We start from the raw sequence: 15448 nt of genomic DNA on the forward strand, positions 1-15448 counted from the left end.
GAGAGCGACTGTAGCGCGGCATTTTTATGGCTTCAGTTTGAATAGGCTTATCCCGATTAACACTTCGCCCCTACTTTCTTCCGACACACATTTCTTGGCCTTTTTGAATAGATCGGCGACCTTGTTACTTGTGCGAGGCGATTTAGATGGCGAGCGATTGATCTAATTGCTGTAGCTGTTTCATGGATATATTTGCCAAAGTGATGACAGCCATTCTGGTTAAACATCAGTAGATAATTTTGCGGATGGCCATGCGTCGACACTCGACCAAGATTCCGTCATTTGTCTGCCATCTTTTATTTCCGCTCATGGGCGAGATCTGCTGTCTAGAAATCAGATTATGCTCGCTGTGCTTCTTTCAGTATTTGTAAAATGGTTTCATCACAACATGCATTGCAACGATAAGACTTTTCGTCTTGCTCTTATCAAGAGTTATCGGCACATAGTGTTTGTAGGAGTTGTTGGATATCGGCCGTATGAATTGTATTCAATCGCCCGCGAAGCGGTTGAAAGACGAAGCTAGTGTTTGTAAGATATTTTGACGAATCGTATGGTGGATTTGCACGTAGACGGCTACGCTTAAAGAGGCACTGCGCTCTAAAATTGATGTGGTCTCAAATTGAAGGTAAAAACGAACAAAAATTTTTCGCCGCAGCCATTTCCTTCAGAACGCCACCGTAATGGAGCTGCAATTTATTGAAATTTCTACAAGACCAGCTGCCAGAGCTGCTTAACCCGTTACATGGCGCGATGTCTTCATCGTCGCACTTGCTCGACGCGATAAGGCAGTCACGCAGAGAACGAAACTTAGACACATTTCCCTCATAACATCGGCTGACAACTATCTAAAATTCGTTCTCTGCGTGACTGCCTAATCGCGTGGAGCAAGTGCGACGGTGAAGATATCGCGCCATGTTGCGGGTTAAGCAGCCGCGGCAGCTGGTCTTGTAGAAATTTCAATAAATTGCAGCTCCATTACGGTGGAGTTCTGAAGAAAATGGCCGCGGCCAAAAATTTTTGTTCGTTTTTACCTTTAATTTGAGACCACATCATTTTTAGAGCGCATTGCCCCTTTAATTTAGTCACTTCAATGGTTCCCTCACCTTTGCCGGATTAAGCGAAGAAACTACTTCGCTAAATTAATCGGAAATTCAATTGTTCTTTTCATAGTCATGTGTAAAGGCATAGTGCACGTTGACAATTGACATACTGTATTCCTGCCTAACAAATGAATTGCCGCGCTACTATACTACGGCAATCGTCACTGAACGGGTCAAGCGCACGAGATTTATGCCTCATTTCGCTGCCAATCTTACATAGTATATTTGATATCCTCAACAACGCAGCTAATTACCGATTTGATAAGGAAGCGACTTAATTTTTTTCGTTTTCTTTCGTGAGCAATTTCACATTTTCTATGCTAAACCTTTTTACAACATTCTGTTCTACAAGATGAACGCAATTGTTCCGATCGGCTCTTCGAAGTAAAGCGATTTTCAGGCTGAATGTGTGTTAAAGCGAACGACATCAACGACAGGAATTGCGAACTTGTATCCGGATTAACTGGAGTTTTTTCACATGCAATATTTACTTTTGTTCCGTTCCCGGGCATTTTGGTCGTATAAAGCGATTGTTCAGGCGACCCGGGATCCTAATTAAGCGAATTCAAGTGTATGGCAATACGCATTTAACGTCCGTATTAGATTACCGATGGCTGACTTCGGTATCAGCAAATTCCAATAAAACATCAACATTGCTTTTGGGTGGTTCATCGTACTTTCTGCGCGTTGTGTATCATTTCTTCCGTATAAATCCGTGATTTTAACTTGTTAATTATAGCCCTAAATACACATTAGCGAGGCTTACTCGCCTGCATTACGTCCCGCTTGAAACTCATCTCGCATCGCACACATAAATGAAGCTTCCATTTACTTGTTCAGGTGATCGAAACGGAGACGGAGCCGGCCAACAGCGTGATCGAGGGCAGTTCCAGGGCTTTGGAACTCGCTATTTGCGCCAACGTGAATTACGCGAAATTCAATTGCCAGACGGATCACATCAACTTCACAGACACGATGATGCTTCAGTCCCGAGTATACGAGTGGGTGACGGATTACAGTTATACGATGACCTTGTATAGTAACAACGTGATAGTGCTATAATTTCCTCTTAAGTCGCAATTCTATCCATATATCTTCGGCCTTTGTGTTTTATCTGTGTGAAACACGCAATGTGATATGCAATACACGAGGTACAATGCGAATCGTAAAAGTATAAATTAGTGTGATGAAACAGTGTTTCAACTTTCAAATTAGCCAACATAGCGGGATATTATGACGTCACTGATGTACAAAACAAAGTTAGACTATCAGGAATTGAAATGCAATGCAACGCCTAATAAAACATTTTAAATACGAGTGAATTAAGCGAATCGCAACTTGATTTATTTTCTTACTATGAGATTAGCGATGTCTATTAGGTTGATTTTCGAGACTTCTGTTTGAGTGCCAGCATAGTCGTGCTTTAGTTGGCCATGGTTGTGTGCAACAATGTGAGTATAAAAATCTGCATTGTACAATGGCGCAATATGTATAAACTCAATGAGCCCGAAAAAGGACTTCGCGCATTTTTCCAATCTATCTCAAAAATTAGGTCTGTTGCGCATAACGGTCAATATTTCCATCATAGATTTGTATGGCAACGCTAAGCTTAAAAATGAAATTCACTATTAAAAAAAACGCGAACTTTTTGCTAAACATGTATTTGGCCATATTATTCCTTACAGACATCATCGATCTGGATGTGTAAAGCTTTGCGTTCTTTATTAATAGAGTTTTACTGCAAAACATCGGAGAGGTGCAGTTGGAATATTCCTGGAGCGTGCATATGGAAACTCCGTCTTTGCCTCGATTGGAATCCGCCAATTCTGAATACCCAACGTCCGTCGTCACGGCGAGGTACGAATTATACTGCCCGACATACTTATGACATTTAGTTAATTAAATCGAAAAGAAATCAACCTTTTTGTGCGTGATTTTAGGAGCGCTACCGTCGAGTCGACAGTTGCGTCGCCTTTGGCCGCGGACGGTTCGCCGTTGCCATTTTCGGTAACGCCGAAGGACGGCAGAATCATGCCCGGCAAAAAGCAATATCTGACAGTTCGCTTCAATCCGACTGAAGTGTCGGAATTCCAAGCTAGGCTCGTGTGCAAGTGAGTCGTGTCTCTGTTGTGTCGAGTTATGCCGTTCGCCCTAGCCCGGTACATGCCCACTGTTTACGTCAGGCATTTAATTATATACCCTATTCCCACTATCTGCCAGACTTGTAAAACTCGATATTTTCAGCCTTTCCAAATTAGATTAGAATTAGAATTACTGAATTTGAAAAACTTCAATTTTGAACTATATAAGGAAACAAAATCATATACAGCTCATAAGCATTCTCATAAGCAAGAGCATGGCAAATGTCTTTACAGGCTTGGCTCGTTTCGCGCAATAAAGTTATCCTGTAGCGTTTGCAGGAAAACCAGACATTAGACTAGTGTTAAAATGAGATTGTAGAAACATTTGACAAATTAAAGTAGAATTAGAATTAGATAACAGGGTAACAATTGATGACAAAACTTCTACTTCTCTTTATGTATCAACGCTGTCTACATGGTTATGTCTCGAATGCGAAACCTATGATTAAACTATCTCTGGATGCCATTTGATGTAAACCTGACTCTGATAGATTGCTGGGGTATCAATAACGTAACCAGATTGACCGAGGTGCTATATGCGAATCTTTCTCCATCCAGCATCCCGAACAAGGAAGAGGACAAATCCGACCCTGAAATCCGGTTGCGTGGCCGAAGTTTGATGCCGTACTGCCACTTTGAACTGGCGGAGAGCGATTACATATCCGGGAGCAGGCGAAATCCGGATCTTCCGGGTCCCAGGGGGGCTCCGCCCGGCACCACTCTCGATCCGAACATGCGCGTCATCGAATTTCAGTCGGTCGGCGTTGGGATAAAGAACGTCAAGTATGTTTTTCTTTGCAATGGCTCTGTGTGCTAAGAACATACGTGACTGTCTTCCCATTACCTGTTATTTCCGTTAATTAATATCTGTACGGTCTGATCGGTGTGGATTGTAATAGGCTTTTGTCGTAATCTTTGTTACAAACTTAACAACATAAGTATTCAGTAACGCAGTATACTCCTGTTATTTCTACCTTATAATACCACGTGACTATTTTTGGCCCGTTTATGGCTGGATCAGGGGTGGGAAAGAGGCAAATATTAGGTTCAGCACTCCAGCACTGTGGTCTGTGGCGTCATTACGTGTGAATGAGTTGGAATAAATGTGTGTCTTGCGGCTTGATTTCGTTGTCATTACAATAGATTGCGCGGTGGATCGCCGTAATTCTTGCTTTTATGGAATCATAACCACCGGATATCTGCTTTAGAAGAGTTTCATCTCACAGATATATATATATTCAGTTAACAGTCGAATGACAACTTTCGTGTTTAGTCATGCGTGTTTCGCTACCGTTTTTCATAGCTATGACGCCGTTTCGCGTTAATTTGCAACGGTTTTATGACAGACGATAGAAACGACGATAAAACCACAACAAATCATCGTACGAATTTTTGAAATCCATTGCTGAAGGCTCAATCCTTAATCGCGAATGCGAACTTTGGCAGAAAATTCTGGATCATGAACCCCTCGGACGCCACGTTTTCGTTCGTCTGGGAATGCGAGGATCCGATCGACGCCAGGATATCGCCGTCGTTCGCCTGTCACGTATTGCAAGGCACTATCGAACCTAAAAAGAAAACTGAGGTAAGGGTGTCGCCGTTAATAACTCTCGATATTTTTCAGATTCTCTCTCTTTCCAGAACGATTGTAAAACTATCGTTTAGTTTCCTGTGCACGATTACGTAGATATCCTTAACTGTAAGGTACAATATCGTTTCTGAATTAGATCTCCTTCGAATACACCCCGTCTCACCTGTATGTGGCGGAATCGTTCTGGAGATTCTGCATACTCGAACACAAGATCTCGCTTCCGTTCTTGTTGGTCGGGAACGCTGACGAACCTGACGTGACCATGGATGTCTCGCACGTGAATTTCAAGTCTCTCTTGGTCGGTAAGTCGCTGATTAGATGTTTGGATCCGGAATTTGATACGATGTGCAGTGTGAATAGTATTCCGAAGGAGTGCTTTTTATCATTGATGTCATGTAAAGCATGAGATGAATTTCCCCCGTGTCCCCACCGCGAAAGATTGTGAATAGTTTACGAATTGCGCATCATCGCAGCGCCATCAGGCAATTTATGTTGGTCACGGAATTGAAGACTGTTACAAGTTATTCGCGAATAAAATCCTGCCTGCCAACTATTGAATCGCGTCTTAAGCTGCCTGCATGTGCCGTGTTACAGTAATTTAGACTTCTATTTGAATTAGCTTCAACCTGCTTGATGCTCTTATATCTGAACCGTATCCATGACTACATTGATAACTGAATTTTTTTTATCAGGACGAAACGCAACACGCACCATCCATCTCATGAACGGCGAATCGATCGGCTTCCACTTTTCGTTCGACAGCGATTCTTGTCATTCAGAGGGATATTCCACCAATCTCATGATCGAGCCCATGTCGGGATTCGTACCCGCGAAATCACGGTAAGGATACTCGCACCATTTTATTCCCAAACTCAGCATGGTTAATTACGCGAATACATCGCCTTTTCCCGATCCTTAAGTTGATTTTGTTGTGCGATACTTTGAGCATCACAAATTTCGTACCTCAAACGGTATTTTATGCACAGAGACGTTTGAAGTGAACTAGCACTTCGAGGTTTCGAGCTGTTACATTGCTAATAGGACTAATACAACGATACGAATACTCAATTTCGTGTCGTGTATGAATTGTAGTGGGAGTCGATTGTTTTGAGTAGCGATATTATACCCCTTCACACCAAAAGTATAATATTTGAACAGCTTAAATGCAATTCCAATACTTCCTTTCCACTGTCAAAGTCTGATTAGCTACGACATAGCCATGGTCCTGAAATACGAGATTATATTGCATTATTTTGTGGCCGCAATAAGACGCACACATCTGAATTTTCCTAATCATTATTGTCGCTACTACGTCATAATGCTCGAACACTTGACTCTATTAGAAATCAGAAAGCTTTAGGGAATAAATGAAGCACCATTTAAATGAAATTTCGCTGCCATCCTGATATTGCTCTAAAAGTGCGTTCGTAATTAACAAGTAATAACACGAATAGCTTTCCACGTGCCTCTTACTACGGGTTACCGACACGATAAAGGAAATAAAACCGAGTTGAATTCAAAACCAAATATTAATAAAATGATATTATAGTTTAATATTAGCGTACTTTTGAAAGCTGCGTTCAAATGATGCGCCATCAGTCATTCATCTTGATATTGTTGCGATTTGCGCAGCATGCCGATCCAAGTTTCGTACCACGCGTCGATCGCCGGAGAGGTGAATTTCAACGTGGCTTGCAAAGTGACGCGCAAGACGAAGAAACTGACTCTGAACGTGAAGGCCTGCGGCCACAACATGCAGGCGCAGCTCTTGTGCGAGAACTCGCAAGGAACCAAGATCGAGCTCTCTTCGGCGGGGCTGAACGCGATCAATTTCGGCGAGGTATGTGCTTTTTGCTTTGTCAATAATCTACTGGGTGCTGTGACGCAACAAAGTGGACGACCTATGTCAGATCTCTTACTTACTGATGAAATGGTGCCATCGCGAATCGCTACGTCATAATGGCGTTCATCTCGAGCGCTTTAGCCTGACAAACGGAGATTGATTCTCCTTCTTTGATCTAGCGATGACCTATTTACGATGCTTTCATTTACCCGAAAGTGCAATGACTAGCCTGCATCGGTTTCACAGCCGTTTTCGTTAGTACATCAAATACGCAAGGCACCGCTGTACCGGCTATGGTGAAATTACTGCGGTCGGCTTCTAATTTACTGTAAAATGGACTGTCCGGCTAAGCGGCTTCATAACTTAACAATCCTGGCTAAATTCTGCCCGCGTACCGTAATTTAACGATTTTTTGCGCAATAACGCACGCAGTCGCGTCAGTTCTACGGTCTGGAGGCCAACAATCCCCGCATCATGATCTGCTCCCTATTCGCGAGAAACAATTTTCACATTGTTCCTTTATTTCTTCCTACTTATCCATGTAGGCCTGCCCTTTTAGTACACGCACCAACGCTATACAACGCCATCCCATATTCTATGGTCGGTACCAGCAATGTTCTCTCAAGCTATTTCGTAATGATGATTCTATGCATTCGTACAGCACGTGTAAAGATTTAATGTATAGAAAATAAAAGACCAACTGAGACGGAGTTTATCAGTTTACACATATCTATGAAAGCCATATTACATTGCGTGATATTATTTCTGTTCAGCACGTACGTAAATATCCAAATTTAGCGTTGAAAATATTCATAGTATATGTGTAGTATATACACTAGTGTTCTTACCAGTATGTTCTGTGTTGTATTGATACATACTAGGGATGGTGTGAACGTGAGGTTCACGTTCGCGTTCTGTGAGTGAAATGCGCAACATGTAGATATGGTCAGCGAATGATGTTTATTCAACCAATCAATGAAATTCATATAAAGAATACACCGTTGTCGAATGTAAAAAATCCAGCAAGCGTACGGTGACCATCTTGATTTGGTATGTTTATTGTATCATACAAAACAAATTCGTGTTATTGGGGTGTTGGCTACTCCTGTATAACTTGTTAATGGGATAACATCGGTATCAAGTATAGAAACCCTTTTGACACTCTGCTCAATACTCAGACGCCGAATACATATTCCGGTCTGGCCTAGACCGTTAAGGCGTAAGCTTGTATTCCCTTGCAAGTCTTCGTCGAAATTGTTGGCAAAGAGACGGAAGATATTGATTTTACGGGATTATTATATCATTTGATTGCTCTAGTTGATATATTTGGCGACGTTTAAAAAGTCAGTATGTACTGCAGCATTGTGACATTATGTGACCCGAGTCGTCTGTAGGTAGTGTGTTTTACATTAATACATCACTTCACTGAAACGCAGGGTTGGAATTAACAATATGACATCACGTGACGTCATGAGGTTTACATTCGCGTTCACACAGAACCTTTCAAAAAGGTTCGCGTTCACACGAACCTGAACCTTTCAGAGGTTCACACCATCCCTAACATGCTCTCCTCGGAACCGAAATTCGTCACGTGACCCCCAGTTCTGAAGCCCTGGTATACCTGTATTGTGTTATATTGCAAACTGGATCATAGAAACATCAGAACTGAGCTTGAATTCCGTAAATCGCAAAGTTAGATTGATATAGACCAGTGGTTCCCAACCTTTTTCGACCCATCGCCCCCTTTTCAAGGTCAACACCGATCATCGCCCCCCAAATTTTGTGTACCGAAAATTGGGCATACAAACTGTAATCACCGGCGGATTGACTAAAAAAAAAGGTCAAATTTTGGGCTCGATGTCTAATTTGACACACTTTTGTAACTAAATATCCGTGGGTTGACTAAAAAAAATAAAGGTCAGCCGTTTTGTAGCGTCATCACCCCCTTCGCTATTTTCGCCCCATGTCGCCCCCTTCGTCACTTTCGATATCGCCCACGTTGGGAACCACTGATATAGACCGACTTGAACTCTCGACAGGTCGAACTGCACGAGAAAGCCGTACGCCAGCTCTACCTCGTCAACTGCGGCAAACACAACTTCACGTATTCGTGGATATTGAATCGCGACATCGCAGTCAACGAAGCTTCGAGCTCGCGCGAACCGAACTCCACGAGGAGATCGATGGATTCGAAGTAGGGAAAATTTTACGCAACGAATTTCAACTCGTAATGGATTAAGAATATGTTTTTTTATGTTTTCGTCAGAGGGGGTCAACTATCGCGCAGGTCCAAGTCGAAATCCGGATATGCGAAGGCTCCGGCTATCACCATATCTCCGGAGGAAGGCACAATCTCGGCGGGCACGCGGAAAAGGTGTCTGCTGACTTTTGAACCGTGCGATCTCGGAGAAGGGCTGCCTTCCGAACTCATTTTGAAGGTCGGTTAAACGACCAATAGTGGTTTCCAGTCTTTCTCAATGGAAAATAGTATCGTATCTTTAATTCTCATTGATAAATTATTATCTCTTAGTGGTTAGGAGTGTATAATATCAGTACACTGATACAATCTAAATATGGCCACAATCATGAAACCCCGGCTATTTCAAGGATAAATCGATATCCAAGGCACACCGCATCAATGATTTATACATCGAATTCCTCATCACTGAGATCATTCGAAATACAACCTCAGATTTGTTCCAAATAATCTTGCTTGATACATTTATAATTACCACGCAGACGAAGTGTGCGATGCTTATTGTCGGCACTTGGTATTTACCATTATAACATTTGTACGGCGTTGTCGCTACCAATTATCATAATTGCTGATTAGCGCGCCGCGTTATTAATCAACTGTCACCGCGTTGATTGTAATTGGTACGGAATTCTGGCGCTTCGCCAATTAAACGCATAACGATGCGTACCGGCGGTCTTTGCTAAGCGGGTTTCTTTTGTCTGGGAATTTATTACGTTCTCGTAATTCGATTTCATCCGCGGAATGTGGATATTTGTAGAATCATAAGGATACTTGTATTTTTAAGGCAAATCGCGAACAGGACCGTACCCTGTCTAAAGCAGAAATTACGTGTTCGTGCGTATTGTTTATTTATTTGGTCCGCGGACGTTTCAACACGGGGCAAAATGGATTGTGGGACTCCAGCATGCAACAGTCGAGTTAGGATGAGGGCTGGGTTAAAGTTACGGTCGGGGCTATCATTTGTATAAGTGTTAATCTCGGGGTTAGTGATGAATGGTGGGGTGTAGTTACAGGTAGCGTTATAGGGCTGACTTTGATGGTTATAATGTCGCGCGCTCAAATGACCGGCAATCATTTTATTTTGCATCGATAGCTTAATTTTGTCGGGCATCCAAAGGCCCGTTGATACAGTTTGGATAAAGACATCGATTATTAATGAAAATTTATTGTGAGGCTGATTTGCCGGTAATTAGACAACCCCATCGAAATATAGCCTCGTTAAAACGTTGATTATAAAATTCGCTAATATAATACTTCCCACACTGGAAGCGGTTATCACATACTGTAGAGTAAATCAGCTTTTAAGGCGGTAACATACAGAAAATTACACTTCCCTGGGGATATTTGGGAAGTATCTAATGTTCCGGCTATCGGAATTTCATGAAATCAGAATAAATCTCGTGGCTGTTTTCTTCGCAATGCATTTTGGTAATTGTTAATCACGACTCCTACATTCCCCTAGCAAGTGAATTACGATTCATGAGGTGTTCGACTTTCAGTGAAGACTTATCATCCTCCAATCATTTATAAGTAGTAACCTATGCTGTATTATGCACCTTAGTGAAACACACTGTTGATATTTTTCAGGTGAGCGACGGCCCGACCTACCTTTGCCACATCAGCGGGACTGGAGTCGTTCCGGGCGTCGTGTTTTCTTTCTGCAAACATTCGGTCGTCAGCAGACATTCGTTCGGCTCCCGCTTCATCTACCACGCCGGCATGCCGCACAACACAAAAACTTTGACCATCACCAACAAAGATTCAAAGGAGAACAGGTATGGAATATACATCGGCGTCCAGTGTAACAACGCTAGCAACGTTGACCATTTCCGTTTATGGAATATATAACTAACACAGGGGTCGCCAACTCAAAACTGGTCGCGGGCCACTTTTCAAATTTCGTAGCGGCCGCGGGCCGCATGAATTCAATATCGATATAAAGTAGGCAACCACGTTTTAAAACTCTATGTCAGTACAACGCTGTGCTACCTAACATAGGCGATGGGCATAGTGATCACAAAAGAAGTAACATTTTATTAAGGGAATAAAAATAGAACAGAATATCACCCTCATCAATTTCATTTTATTTTGAACTCTGAGCTGTGCACGATACCTTGAAACGCTTTTTGGGGCTAGCGAGATACGTTACTAGATGAAAGACCATCTCCACGTAAAGCTTGATCTTGTGAAGAAGCCCTAAGCCAGTGGTTCTCAAACCTTTTTAGACATGTCCCGCTTTATGATACTAAAAATTGTCGCCCCCCCCCCCCCCTTATTGTCACATCACAAAATGCATCCATAAACCTAGCAATCCGAACGGATCGTTTAATGGCATGAATGGTTATGAATGTTGATTAGAGAATTCTATAATATGAATTCGGGACTGTACAGTGCAATAACTATAAGTATGAACTCGAGGTAAATCGCGCGCAGCGCGAAAATTTTTTCAGTTGACTGCAGCTCCGCGCCCATTTCAGATGCTTTCATGCCCCCACAGGGGGACGCGCCCCACAGTTTCAGAACCACTGCCCTTAGCCGTTTTCTAAGCGTCTCGGTCTTAGCAGTATTTCGGCCATTGCAGGTCAATTTCAGCATTTGCAAAATGTTTTCTTAGCTTTCTTCCGAAATCTCAAATCAAGTCGCGGGCCGCAGAATATGACCTCGTGGGCCGCATGCGGCCCGCGGGCCGCGTGTTGGTGACCCCTGAACTAACACATTGAGGCTTTGCGTTATTTAAACGTTTATTTCTGTTCCAGCATCGAGTGTCTCTACGAGAACACACCGCATCTGGAAGTGGGATTCCAAGCGGCCGTCTTGGCGCCGGGAGCGTCTACGGACGCGGTCATCACCTTTTTCCCGCGCTCTGTGACGAAATACAAGGAAGTGATACCGTTTCAAATCAACGGCCTGTCGACGTACGCCGTGGACGTTGACGGCGAGGGAACTGAACTTCGAGTGAGTTATAATACAGTGATAAATAGTCATTCGCGCTTTTTTCAAAATCTTAACTATCATTGTCTAACTTGATTGCATCGTGACCCACTATGTGCAATGTGCAACCTTCCAAAATACATTCAGTTACAGGGACTATTGCACTATATAAGTGATGCATATTTATCCCAAAAGTATAGGAAGTAAATATTTTTGCCTAAACATCGTCACGTAGAAGTAAAATGACTCAAAAAATAACCACTTTAGTAAGTAACGTGATGCCAGAAACATGTTTTACTAAGGAATATGGTGTAGGAAATATCAGAAACTCGGCTCAACTATTTTTTGTTACATGGCGCTATCTCCAAAGAGTCATTCCATGGAAAGCCTTACAAGGCTATTTCTGCGTCATATGCATATCATTCATTGCGAGACTGTGTGAGTCGGTGAATATGCCGCAAAAACAGCAAGGACAAAAATACAATCGTCCCACTCCGATTTACATGTTTACCAGAAGGTTTCGGATTGTAAAATATAGCACTTCGTAATCTGTAAATACAAGGAACCGTCAGTAATGAAACCAACGATTCAAATTGCAGGTGGAGGTAGCCAACCCGAAGCAGAGAATGTTAAAACTCGGCAATCTTCGCGTGGGTGAGGCCGCCACGCACATCGTTCCCGTCATCAACAGGAGCCCCATTGAAGTCAAAGTCAACGTGTCTGTAACCCCAGTATTAACGCCCCTGCACGACCCGCGCGTCATGTGCGTCAAACCTTCCGAGCCATTCGTTTTGCCCGGAAAGGGCGGCACCAAAGACCTGAGAGTTTACTTCGCGCCGCAGACTCGCATACCTCACTTTACGGAAGAGGTGATGCTGGAATGCGAGGGGATGTCCGAGCCTCTGTTCGTGGTCAGCGGTAGTTGTCAGGGCATTGAGATTTCGTTGGATCAAGATTCGGTGCCTTTTGGCGCCGTGGTGCAGCGCAGTTCGAGCACGAGGAGGATATTGATGCAAAACTCCGGGGATATCGGAGCTGGGTAAGCGTGCTTTTGATATAGAGCCGGATGTGATCAAAGTCATCAGACATGGTATTCAACAGAGGTGATCCGTAACGAACTACTTTTTTAGCATAGTAATCAAGTGAGTTTTGGTTTTCTTAGACAAAACCAGGCCTTGAATACTTACTAGTCACTATAATGTAACACTGAACTTTGCAACGGAAGGCTAATCAAAGTAAATTATTGATTGCTTGATTACGGATCAACACATTACTTAGTACCAATGATTAGTAGTGAATACGGTGGTCATTTCTGATTACAAGTGAAAACATACGATATCACGGGACGATCAGAGTGCGCCAATAGAAATATATCGCGTGTAACACTTTGCGTTACCTGGCAATCCGCATGATCGCGAATAAATGCATTATTACCCCGAGATGTGACCGCAAAACAATCTAATTTTACGGCAAACGAATCGGCCATATTACTGCACAACTGTAATGTACTGTACAGTGTGCAATACACACTACATATGGAGAATGGTCAGGTCACGCCATGTATGCGTGCTACTCTCATTGCCTTCGATATTATAGAAATTAACTGAAGAGGCTGCTGGTGCTGGTGGTACAGAACTTAAGTATACAGTTGAATGATATATTCGAAGTGAAATAAACTCCTAATTTCCGGGTTTACTTCAATATGAATATGTTGTTCAACAGAATTAATTGGTACTGCCACTTAAAATCGCTGGCAGTCGTGGCAAGTTTTCTTAAAGTGTGCAAAACGCAACGCTAGCAAAATGACGCGTGAAACGGCCTTCAAGTAAAGGCTTGGATTATGCGTTCAAGGCCGCAACGAGGTTCCGAATCTAAGATTCTAAAATAGTGAATTCACAGAAATCTGCTAGCTGCATATATGCCGATAGGGTCCACACTTGCCATCGCGAAACGAAACACTTGAAATAACTAGTAGTAACACGAAGTGGCGTCTGCATTCTCTCAAATTTGAGGTTATGCGTCGAAACAGCGCGTCGACAAGTTCTGAATTCGATACGCGTTAGTCGTAGCGCGTCGGTGGTGTAAAGGTTAGCATTGTTGCCTTCCAAGCAATAGATCCGGGTTCGATTCCCGGCCGACGCACGATTTTTGTTTGTTATGTTTCTTTTGCGTTAATTTCGTCGTTTCATTCCTTAGTACTAGTGTGACTGAGGGATTTGATCTTATTGTTAACTTCGTTTAGCAAAACAAATGCAAAATTTCCACTGGTAAAGCGACAAGAGAAATTGCTTTTGGCTGCCGTTTTGTGCATCTGCACGAAATTTCATTTTCTCATATTCGTTCATTTGCTGGCAATTTTCGTTTCAAAACATCACAAAGGGCGAGACAAAATGAATATATGTCACTTCATCAACCACTTCCTTGAACTGATAAACATGGTACAATAATCTAAAAAGCATCGAATTTCAGTCCCGAATGAACGAGAATAGACACAAATGATCGCTTGAACTGGACGTAATTTATATACTGGCTGACTTGGAAATCGTACGTCTGTAGGCATTTTCGCTTCGAAGCGTTGACTATAAACGCGACCCAAACTTATTTTCACAAAATTCATAGCCAACGAGTAAGTTGTTGTATGTTGTACTCGTGGCGCTTTTCAACTATTACTTTGATACCGTGTCTGCCGACTTGTAGCACAGCTAAATTCTAGGCTTTTTCAAGACACCGCTTACGCAAATCACATGGCAAGTGTACCGAGTAGGTAGTTTTGGTGCAAACCAATACGAATTCTGCTGTATGAGTCGGCTGTGTGTCTTGACGCCCGCCTAAACCATTGTATAGTACACTAACGGGTCGCTAATTCATCGCGTCTTTCTCAGATTCCGATGGGACGCGGACAAATTCGCGCCCGACTTTTCGATAGAACCGGAGAGCGGCTACATTAGTCCCGGCATGGAGGTTCCGTTCACTCTCACCTTCCATCCAGAACGGCTCGACAACGACATTCGTTACGACCGGCTCATGTGCCACATCGAAGGCGGGGCGCCTCTAACGCTCACGCTGACCGGCATGTGCGTTGGATCGCCGCCGACTAAAGAGGTGAAGCTGGCGTTAGGTTGAGTTTGTTCAGTCGCTTTTGTAGTGGAGGTGTAATCTTGTGAATCTAGACGTCTTTATCCGCATCACAATTTAATTTCGGTAATTTATTATCAACCGGACTGAATACGTTGAATTTTCATTGATGTGTAGCATTCAGATGGCAGATAATGTTTTTGTAGCATTGCTAACGATTGTAGACATGGTTCGACCCATGAACGGTTAGTTTTGAACCGTGATGTGACCGGTAGATGGCGCCAAGTAACCATCTTCTGAAATCGATGTCGTCACGTTTCCAAGGCATATGAATGATTTATCCAAATTGACTCGCAGATGACATTAGATTGCCTTGTTTTAGTTCTGTAAAGAGTCTGAAATCGCACGTCGAGTTAATAATTCAGCGCGTTCTATGTTTTCTCACTGCTATCAAAAGGAAAATTTTCTATTCACGATCTTATCGCCCTTTTTACCTGCAAAAGCGGGCTT

General features: G+C 42.8%; 1 protein-coding gene and 1 non-coding gene across 5 annotated transcripts in view; both read left to right on the forward strand.

Moving 5' to 3' along the window:
* Positions 1–15448, forward strand: part of LOC145442391 (hydrocephalus-inducing protein homolog) — a 106530-nt gene that overhangs the window by 60777 nt on the left and 30305 nt on the right. For all 4 annotated transcript variants that reach the window (XM_080320286.1, XM_080320287.1, XM_080320288.1 and 1 more), the window contains 14 exons: positions 1941–2101; positions 2832–2957; positions 3041–3211; positions 3800–4024; positions 4688–4826; positions 4969–5134; positions 5525–5672; positions 6465–6672; positions 8715–8869; positions 8942–9113; positions 10520–10707; positions 11689–11887; positions 12463–12902; positions 14746–14965. In XM_080320286.1, coding sequence (XP_080176412.1) covers positions 1941–2101; positions 2832–2957; positions 3041–3211; positions 3800–4024; positions 4688–4826; positions 4969–5134; positions 5525–5672; positions 6465–6672; positions 8715–8869; positions 8942–9113; positions 10520–10707; positions 11689–11887; positions 12463–12902; positions 14746–14965 — 2718 coding nt within the window. The remainder of the gene's footprint in view (positions 1–1940; positions 2102–2831; positions 2958–3040; positions 3212–3799; positions 4025–4687; positions 4827–4968; positions 5135–5524; positions 5673–6464; positions 6673–8714; positions 8870–8941; positions 9114–10519; positions 10708–11688; positions 11888–12462; positions 12903–14745; positions 14966–15448) is intronic.
* Positions 13934–14005, forward strand: Trnag-ucc (transfer RNA glycine (anticodon UCC)). Its single transcript has one exon. It is a non-coding gene; the product is annotated as a tRNA-Gly (tRNA).

Source organism: Botryllus schlosseri, chromosome 7 (assembly GCF_051294905.1).
Source record: "Botryllus schlosseri isolate E-star chromosome 7, Bs_hap1, whole genome shotgun sequence".
NCBI classification, from domain to species: Eukaryota; Metazoa; Chordata; class Ascidiacea; order Stolidobranchia; family Styelidae; genus Botryllus; species Botryllus schlosseri.